General features: G+C 44.6%; 1 protein-coding gene across 1 annotated transcript in view; it reads right to left on the bottom strand.

Annotated features, from left to right (window-relative positions):
- Positions 1 to 5,186: 5,186 nt before the first annotated feature.
- The window catches only part of KIF1B (kinesin family member 1B), a 271,664-nt gene continuing 266,119 nt past the window's right edge, over positions 5,187 to 10,731 (bottom strand). The window contains 1 exon segment of the mRNA XM_068238866.1: positions 5,187 to 6,910. Coding sequence (XP_068094967.1) covers positions 6,868 to 6,910 — 43 coding nt within the window. The 3' untranslated portion in view covers positions 5,187 to 6,867.

Raw genomic sequence — 10,731 nt, 5'->3', positions numbered from 1 at the left:
AATGTTAAGGCTAGACAGACGTCTCCGCTGTAAGACGGGCAGCGTGCAGAGCTGCCTGCGCCCATCCTCCACAAGCGGCCATGTTGTACGCCGAGGCAAGATCTGCCGTCTCATGAAATGCAAAGCAATAGTCGTGCTGCAGTCCGATATTTCCGTATTTAACTATCAACTGCTCCTCTGTGGCATGTAGTAAATGTCATGAATGAATCGCTGGGCTATGGAATCCTGATTTTTATATTTCAGGGGCTTGAGAGAAACAAAACAAAAACCTAAACATGAAAAACTCCTTTCATCAGTGATTCTGGTACGGCAGTCACAGCCACTCAGCCCAAATCCTTCCCCTAAATATCCACCGGGCCCATTTCTAACACGTTATAAGTGGCAGCAGAGGGAGCTGGCAGTGAGCTTCTGAAGCATTTTTGGGGTATTGGTGATTGGATTGTTTCTAAAGTGATGCCCGCCTGTCATTTTCTCAAAAACTAAGATATTAAATGTGCTGCTTATACAGCACCAGATTGAGTAATTACTCTTACTACATAACGGATGTCATTTCTGCATTTCTGGGTGTTCGGGAACCACGAATGTGAAGCAGAAACAGCCATTATCGAGAGACAAGAGATAGTGAGCAAGATGCTGATAATTGCAGTTTGCATGCAAATTAAATGCAAAATGTATGCAGGTTGGAATAGGGCCAATCGAACGCACTTCCTGATGATTCAGACAGGTCCATTTCCATGTTTGCATGCTGTTTGAATGCAATCTGGCATCATCAGCATGTCACAGCACGTCTCTCTTCTTGACCAAAGAATACTTGCTTAGTTTCCCTTGGTGATGGCAGTTAGTCTTCAGTTTGTCTCACCTTCTTTAAATTTTTTTCACTGACAGAAGCGGCGAGAGTTGTTAACCCCCTGTCACTGCCCCTCTGTATAAGCCAGGACAGTCCTTGCTCATCCTTAAAGTGTACCTGTAGTGAAAAAAGTGCCCCAGGTGGCTACCCCACCAAAGTAGAGCGAAGCCTCTGGATCCTCCAGAGCCTTTTCCTCGTCCCCTCCCACCTTGCCGCTATAGCACTTGATACCGTATGAGAACAAGCGTAGTAGCAAGGACCAACCGCGTGGATGAAAAAGGGTCTCCCGGCGCTGGAATGGCGAGGAGGAGGAGGGACGCCAATGCATTATCCAGAGGCTTCCCTCTATTTAGGCAAGTACCCATTCTGGGAATGTTTTTCATTACAGGTACACTGAAAATATGAGCAAGGACTGTTCCAACCTACATGGAAGGGGCTACGGCAGGAGTGATAAATGTGCCGTCTCACCGCTGTGCGCCGCTCTCCAGCTCCCTGACACTTCCACCTTCACAGCACAAGTTCCGGCAGTAAAGGCGGAAGTGTCAGATAGATGGAGAGCAGCATGGTGTGCACTGGCGAGAAGTGGCGACGCAGGCGAGTTAAACCCCTTCCGCCACACACAGCAATACGGAAATTAGGTAAGAGTAACTATCTGGTGGTGGGGAAACATCATGTTTGGGTTAAGAGTTTCAAAGAAAAGGCATCACTCTTAGTAAAAACCCTGTACACTCACAATTTGTAAATGAAGACGTTTTCTCTGTATGCAGAGTCCCCGGCAGGACCCTCGTGTTGTTCTGAGCCTCGTGTGTTACCGACCTCACTTCATAAATAAAACACGCAGCTTGGGGAACGGGAGAGCGTAACGTGGGTGAATACATTCCGGTTCAGAAAGTCTGAGTTTTGGATAACATTGCATAAATAGGAAACATCTAAAAGCCGCAGTATTATCAGCAGGTCCAGTTTTATATACATTCATTATAACAATCTGACTACTAGTGACTGAGACAAACCTTGGATATATGAACTTATATAACAAGGGGATATGCACTGGCCTTCATAAGGTAAACACAAGGGGTGTTTCACTTCCATATGACTTCAGTTCACCGGCTTGAGCAAGCTGTGCGACTGCATTATCGTGTACCTCTGATGAATGATAAAAACTGATACGCTAACGTTATAATGCCCCGGAACATTGTGTGACTGATAGACTCCAGTGCAGGATTATGCACCAGGCAACGTAAGCAGGTGCTTGGGGCCCAGTGGGTGTAAAGGGGCCCAACAGCCGCCTTCTCTGATCTCTCCACTTCCGCTTACCAAAACGACCACAGGGGGCCCCAAATCTACTACAATGCCTACTCCCCATTACATCTAAATCCATCTCTGAAGACCCACCGAAGCACCGATGAAGTTCCCATGCGTAGCTCCACCTTCTTACAAGAAATAGCCTGAGCTTTTCTCCATCTCCTCCCACTTATTTTGGATCCTCCCCCCAGGCCTGGAGATAGGGTGGAATGGTCTACAATGGAGAGTGGGGAGATTCTGTCTCTACACAAAACAAAGCTACATTATTCAGTATATCTGAAAGGGGGCGAGCTGTGGTGCTCAGACACCCTGCCAGAAATCTATGCCAGTCCATCGTATTATTGCCCAAACACAGCCGATAAAAAATGCACAGATATGTGATGAGACCAGCAGCTTGCACTGTACTGATTTTGAGAAGAATAAAATACAAAATGCACATGATTATGTCAGCAGTGCTCTGATATGTAGTTTTATAAGGCGTTAGGATTCCATAAAACAAAACAAAAAATGTAACTTTATCATGAAGACCTAAGACTGATACTGTTAATTTTTTTTCCCGTGTACAGTGCCAAAGTCACATCAGTATCCAATCATAATTTGACTGACCCCGTAAATAATTAATTAGTACAATTTGAGAAACGGTCACCAGGATGGGTCGAATGTTCCAATGGTGGGTTGGGGGAGGGGGGGGGGGGATCTTCTAGCATTTTCCCAAATTACTTTAAAAAAAATAGGGGAAAGTTTTCCTTGCTGTCTACGTTCCAATAAAATCTTGCATTCTGCAGAAATCCTTAGGCCCCTTTCACACTTGAAATCGCAAACCGCTAGTGATTATTACTGCTAGTGTTTTGCAAGAATGATTTTTCCGTGGAAAAATCACTGGGCAAAGTAGCGTTTTGGGAGCAATTGCGATTAGCATACATGCTAATTGCGATCGCTCCAGAATCGCTGCCAAAACGCTGCAGGTAACGCATTTGCGATTATCGCTAATCGCAAAACGCCTGCGATCGCGGCAATGAGAACACTGCCATAGAGTACAATAGGACTAGCGGTTTTAAAAAGACCTTTTTGGATTTTTTGGGGTAGCAGGAGAGCCTGCTAATCTAGACTAAAGACATTAATATATATATATTTTTTTAAAAAAGGGCAATGTACAAACAAAAGCTTGTGCAAATGAGTGAATGAACGTCATCTAAAAGTGGAAGACCCCTTTAAGAAATGGCAAATTGTAGCGATTCTGCTTGGTACAGGGAATCGCCCAATAAAAACGCTACTTTCCCCTTTACTACTGAGTGCAATTCAACGCAAGCATAAATACATACAGTACACTGACACCTATTAACAAGAAGACCTTTAAATTAGTAAACAATTGACAAAGTTACCTTTGCTTTGAAGTGAAGCTAGATTTTCCTCTCCTTTACGGAAAAAATTATCTTTCTAATTTTGTAACAATAAAAGTAAAGTGCTCACGTGTCGATATAAGATGATGTAACAGATCCAGTAGCCAATGGGTGGCTGATTCTACCGGCACAGCCACCGATTGGATGCAAACTTTCAGATTCAAGTTTAAAAATCTTTTCCCAGATTGGTGCCAGTGGGCAAGGTGAACGATATGTCGATGAAAAAAGTTGAACGATATAAAATAGAGTGAATGCTTCAGCAACAGGGTAGTGAGATAAAGATCAGACAAGCTTCGTAGTAGAGAAATGCGTCCAAACCAAAAATAGTCATGTGACCCATCTTCTTACAAGAGCGTCGAGCGTTGGTAAACAAGTTTTTGGGACTTGGAGACCAGAAGACCATGCTCAATGGGTTGGTTGGCCCTTGGCATGATCTGTATTGTGGCAAGTCAAAGCTAGCAGACTCTGAATCCCAACTGGTTACCAAGCCGAAAAACAGGTTTCCCAAAGGTTCTTTGCCAAATGTATTCCTCTGTAGCCTTAGAAATAGTGGTCATATAGAATAATTATATAAGTGCACATAGTGTTTAAAGTGAATGGGAACCGCATTTAACAAAATGAGACAGATACTTACCCAAGGAGAGGGAAGGCTCTGGGTCCTATAGATGCTTCCGGCTCCTCTCCTGGTCCCCTCGTTCCGGTGCTGGCTCGCCCGGTAGCAGTATTTGACTAAATTAATCAAATACTGCTTTACCCAGCCGAAGGAGGCTTCAGAAGTCTTCAGGGAGCCCGAGTGCTCCTGAAGAAGGGCGGCCCAGTACTGCACCTGCACAAGCACGCTCTCTTGCACGCTCACGCCTGTGCAGTATGGAGCCGCACGTCTTCAGGAGGACACGGCTCCAGAAGACTTCCAAATACACTTTCGACGGGAGATTGAAACGGGGAGGAGCCAGCACAGGATAGAGAGCACTGAGAGAGGAGATGGAAGGCTCTATACCACCCAGAGCCTTCCCTCTCCTTAGGTAAGTATTTGCTTCATTTTTTTTTTAAATGCGGTTCCCATTCACTTTAAGACACTGTTGTGAGCCGGTAAGAAAGTTTGAAAAGAAGCCAATCGTCCAACACTCAAACTTGTAATACCATAAGACAAGTTTCCTCCTCCTGAAAAATTATGTCAATTGGTCATTTGCACATCCACACAGCAAGGCGTGTACATCAATCGATGTTTTCCCGCATGTCCAATCGCCTAGTGACCAAACAGCTGTTTATCAATGTTTTCCAACAGAAATGTTTGGTCCTGGTCAATAAGCAATCCCACCATTCTCACAGCTCCTAACTGTCCCTTTTTTTGAAAGGAACAGTCCTTCTTTGGAAGACAAACCTTTCAGTCTCTTTTCCCTCCTCATTTCTCCCTCTTTCAAGAACGATGTACAGATTTCTGTAAATAATACAATTTTTTTCTACTGAAAAATGTGTTTAATTGGCTCCAAACTTTATTCCCATCTTTAAATCTTCAATCTTACAAGTCTGATGTCTTCTTCGGTTCGTCCCTCGGCGCCTTCCACGATGCACTCCAAGTGGCGGTCACGTGATTACAAACACTTCCTCCTTCCGGGTTGAAGGAGGAAGTGTTTGTAATCACGTGACGCGCGTAGAGCGCATCGTGGGAGGCACCGATGGACGACCAAAGAAGACGTCAGACAAGTAAGATTGACCCCCCCGGCCCGGTTTACTGGGAGATATCCGGATGGCAACTATCCAGATGTCTCCCAGTTTCGGATTTTAGCAGCACCATTAGTAACATGTGTAGCTAGGGGTGTGGCGGGTGCGTGGGTGGGGGTGTGGCATGGGCGTGTCTTAAGGTGTCTCTCTTTCTCATCTCAAAAAGTTGGGAGGTATGCATTCTGATTGGATAATTTGATTGAAGGAAGCAAATTGCTTGTATGAGGGATGGGTTCACAAATGTCTTATGGTAATACAACCCTGAGTGCCTCAATCATGTCACCAGTGCATGAACAAGGCTGAATACACACAGTTCAATGTCTGCAAGATATATGAATGGCAGGTAGACTAATAAAAAAAATCCCACTGGCAATATATCTGTACAACAATACTATCTAGAAATACAGGAGAGGAAATCAGTGGATCGCTCAAAGCAAAGGCTGTTACATCTTCATTAAACCAATATATATATTTATGTAGAAATATACTTTAATTGACCCCTTATAGGACTCATTATTGTCACTGAACAGGTGTGAAAAGTTTTGCAGGAAATCTACCAGGAAAAGGTTAACTCAAAGTGAATCCTTGCGGTGACATGATTTCGGCTTGTCTTGAAAGCCACCCAGATCGTGGAGGACCGGTGGGGTTAGCTCCGCCCTTGGGTGTGCGTATCATTTCCGCCCTTGGGTGTGCGTATCATTTCCGGCCTTTATGCCTGAGACAGTAGAAGGAAAAATATGGTTGTACTTTTTGTTTTCCTGCTCTTTTTGTTCTGTGTGACCTCCTAATTACAAACAACAAGAAATAAGCAGCATTTACTCCTTCATACGATCCCTAGAATGAAAAATAAAATAATAAAAAAACAAAATAAAAAACTGCCCCTCAATTTTCCTGTGATAAAATAGGCCCCCAAAGTCGAGGGTAATCACTTTTTGCCTCATTAGCCATAATAGTCTTTGTAGGTTATCAAGATGGCTGCATGTAGTGATGTGCTTTCCTGGCAAAGTTCCCGAGGTTAGAGGAATATTTAAATTTTCTTTTTAGTGTTGTTGTTTGGATCTCGCCATCGCCCCTTCGATATACCCATCACACTCTGGTGCAGAGCAGGCCGGAGTCATGGGAGGGAGTAGAAGAGACAGAGAAAGCTGTATATGTTGGAACCTCCTGTTCTCCCCAGGACTGTTAGCAGCAGGCCGCAAAGGTTAAAGGGAGGGTAGAAACATCTTCGGTACAGCTGGAAAGTTCCGAAAAACTCACTAAACTCATGTTAAATTAAAAAAAAAGGTAAAAAATGCAAAAATAATGCATCTTCGGACAGACAAACTACACTACAGATACTAGAAACTGCGAAGGGGAGGGAAAAGTGTGGGGTAGGGAGGGGGGACACGTCCAGAAGAAAAGGGGGGGTCAGGAGTCCGTGTGTCTCTGTCCTTTCTTCTTTCGGCCGCATGCGAAGAATCGGGTTGGTTTTGAGCACAGACAGAAGAGGAGGCGGGAGAAAGCCACAGGTTTACATACAAGAGAAACGGCTAAGAATCACAAAGAGGAGGGGAAACCATTCATATCTTGAGGAGGAAGGGGAAGAGGAGGAGCCGCTCAATACTTGGTGGTCAGGGAGCGGCGCCGCGCTAATTTTGACCTGTGGGAAAGAGGGAGAGAAATAGGTAAAAATGGGCATAGGATATTTCAATCTCCTTCTCAGAGACTTACAAAAACTTCAACATATAGTGACTGCCAATATTTGGCTTCTGCCAGGTGAGTAAATCTCTTGTGATGTCCAACAACATGACGGCCACCACCATGCATCAGTTGTTGGCTCAAGTGTAGGCTCTATTACTTTGATTGTCTGATCACATTACCAAAATGACTGCCTGGGTATTAGATGACACGTGCACTTATTTGCACAGTGAAAATGGGGTTTTTTACTTAATGTGAACCTGAAGTGAGAGTAAACGAATGAGATAAACAATTGTATGCATAGACGTAATCCTAAAATTAGACTTTTCTGGAAATCCAAATTCTTATTTTGGTTTTAAAGGATAAAAACCTAAGTATGAAGTTTTGTCCATCTCTGGGACGTGACTGCAGCAGGTAATCTGTTTTCAGCTCCCATACAGACAAGCCATAACTTCTTAAATACTTGTTATCTGTTCTCTGTACTTAGAAGCATTTTTTCTCAGTAACCCATGAGTTTTATGACGTTTAATTAGTTATCAGTGAAAGCTACGCTGCTACCAGCCTGCAAAAACAATATATTCGGTTAATTGTATCCTTACAAAACCTGAATGTAGCTTTTTCGCGATTAAACAGGAACATAAATCACAGTGGCGTAGTGTGGGCAGCACCGTGGCGTAGTGTAGCCAGCACCGTGGCGTAGTGTGGGCAGCACCGTTGGCGTAGTGTGGGCAGCACCGTGGCGCAGTGTGGGCAGCACCGTGGCATAGTGTGGGCAGTACCGTGGAGTAGTGTGGGCAGCACCGTGGAGTAGTGTGGGCAGCACCGTGGAGTAGTGTGGGCAGCACCGTGGAGTAGTGTGGGCAGCACCGTGGAGTAGTGTGGGCAGCACCGTGGCGTAGTGAATGGCACTCTTGCCTTGCTGGTTTAAATCTCAGCCGGGGACTATTTGCATGGATTTTGTATGTTCTCCCCATATCTTTGTGGGTTTCCTCCAGGCACTACGTTTTCCTCCCACATCCCCAACACATACAGATAAGTTAATTAACTCCCCCCCCCCCCCCAAAAAAAAAAAAAAAACTGGGCCTAGACTACAATGGACATATGACTGTGGTAGGAATTAGATTGTGAGCCCCTCTGAGGGACAGTTGAGACAATATACTCTGTACAGTGCTGCGGAAATTATCTAATATATAAATACTAAATAATAATAAACACCCGTTTGACCACAAAATGGCAATTATTGTTAACCCCCCCTCCCCCTCCAACCAATCAGGCCGCAGCAGCTGAGCTAGGAAACACAGACTGGGGTGACCTCCGATCTCAGGGACTTTTCGGCAAGGCTTGGGGTTGCGACTGGGGGGAATTGTATTTAGGCGGGGTGTAACAATGATGGCCATTTCCCGATTTATATTTCCGTTCAATCGCTGAAGCTACATTCATACAGGATACAATTTACTGCATTTATTTGTATATAAAAATACAACTGAGGTCGTTTTTAAAGGATAACTAAACTATAAAGGGAAATTATCAAAAATTCCTCTCTCAGTCCTCCCACATCTGTAGGTACCAGCACTAAGCAACAGAGGCGTAGCTAGGGTTTTCTGCACTCGGGGACAAAGACAGTTTCTGCGCTCCCCCTCTGCACAAAATGGGCGTGGTCACACATCAGAATGTGGCCATGGGTGGAGTCAAAAGTTATTTAGATATACAGTGGAGGAAATAATTATTTTACCCCTCACTGATTTTGTAAGTTTGTCCAATGACAAAGAAATGAAAAGTCTCAGAACAGTATCATTTCAATGGTAGGTTTATTTTAACAGTGGTAGATAGCACATCAAAAGGAAAATCGAAAAAATAACCTTAAATAAAAGATAGCAACTGATTTGCATTTCATTGAGTGAAATAAGTTTTTGAACCCGTACCAACCATTAAGAGTTCTGGCTCCCACAGAGTGGTTAGACACTTCTGCTCAATTAGTCACCCTCATTAAGGACACCTGTCTTAACTAGTCACCTGTATAAAAGACACCTGTCCACAGAATCAATCAATCAAGCAGACTCCAAACTCTCCAACATGGGAAAGAGCAAAGAGCTGTCCAAGGATGTCAGAGACAAAATTGTAGACCTGCACAAGGCTGGAATGGGCTACAAAACCATTAGCAAGAAGCTGGGAGAGAAGGTGACAACTGTTGGTGCGATTGTTCGAAAATGGAAGGAGCACAAAATGACCATCAATCGACCTCGCTCTGGGGCTCCACACAAGATCTCACCTCGTGGGGTGTCAATGGTTCTGAGAAAGGTGAAAAAGCATCCTAGAACTACACGGGAGGAGTTAGTGAATGACCTCAAATTAGCAGGGACCACAGTCACCAAGAAAACCATTGGAAACACATTACACCGCAATGGATTAAAATCCTGCAGGGCTCGCAAGGTCCCCCTGCTCAAGAAGGCACATGTGCAGGCCCGTCTGAAGTTTGCCAATGAACACCTGAATGATTCTGTGAGTGACTGGAGAAGGTGCTGTGGTCTGATGAGACCAAAATAGAGCTCTTTGGCATTAACTCAACTCGCTGTGTTTGGAGGAAGAAAAATGCTGCCTATGACCCCCAAAACACCGTCCCCACCGTCAAGCATGGGGGTGGAAACATTTTGCTTTGGGGGTGTTTTTCTGCTAAGGGCACAGGACAACTTAATCGCATTAATGGGAAAATGGACGGAGCCATGTATCGTGAAATCCTGAACGACAACCTCCTTCCCTCTGCCAGGAAACTGAAAATGGGTCGTGGATGGGTGTTCCAGCACGACAATGACCCAAAACATACAGCAAAGGCAACAAAGGAGTGGCTCAAGAAGAAGCACATTAAGGTCATGGAGTGGCCTAGTCAGTCTCCGGACCTTAATCCAATAGAAAACCTATGGCGGGAGCTCAAGCTCAGAGTTGCACAGAGGCAGCCTCGAAACCTTAGGGATTTAGAGATGATCTGCAAAGAGGAGTGAACCAACATTCCTCCTAAAATGTGTGCAAACTTGGTCATCAATTACAAGAAACGTTTGACCTCTGTGCTTGCAAACAAGGGTTTTTCCACTAAGTATTAAGTCTTTTATTGTTAGAGGGTTCAAAAACTTATTTCACTCAATAAAATGCAAATCAGTTGCTATCTTTTATTTAAGGTTATTTTTTTCGATTTTCCTTTTGATGTGCTATCTGCCACTGTTAAAATAAACCTACCATTGAAATTATACTGTTCTGAGACTTTTCATTTCTTTGTCATTGGACAAACTTACAAAATCAGTGAGGGGTCAAATAATTATTTCCTCCACTGTATGTGCCCCCTTACCCCATTCAGATAGCCTGATGTGCCCCCCTTTAAATAGCCAAATGTGTGCCCCTTTAGTTAGCCAGATGTGCCCCCTTCACCCTGTTTAGATAGCCAGAACTGCCCCCTTTAGATAGCCTTATTCTGCTGCTGTTAACACTTCTGCAGAGGGGGGGGGGGGGGGGAGAAGCAGGGGCACTTCGGGCAGCCAGCAAACCACTTCTCACGCACGTGGGGGTGCAATGGCCATGCTGGGCGCCCTCACAGTGCTGCGCCCGGGGACATATGTCCTCCCTAGCCCACCCATAGCTACGCCTCTGCTAAGCAAGCCCAAGGACCAGGTCTTCCTTTGTTTAACATCCCTTGCTGCTTCTCTGTTCGGGGTCTACTTTCCAACAGAAAGGAGACAAACTCTGTTCATTAAAATTGAGGCCTTTGTTGCCTACTCAACACTGCCATCTAGCAGC

The sequence above is a fragment of the Hyperolius riggenbachi genome, chromosome 6, assembly GCF_040937935.1.
Source record: "Hyperolius riggenbachi isolate aHypRig1 chromosome 6, aHypRig1.pri, whole genome shotgun sequence".
Lineage (NCBI taxonomy): Eukaryota > Metazoa > Chordata > Amphibia > Anura > Hyperoliidae > Hyperolius > Hyperolius riggenbachi.
This window is presented reverse-complemented; position numbering and strand designations above follow the sequence as displayed.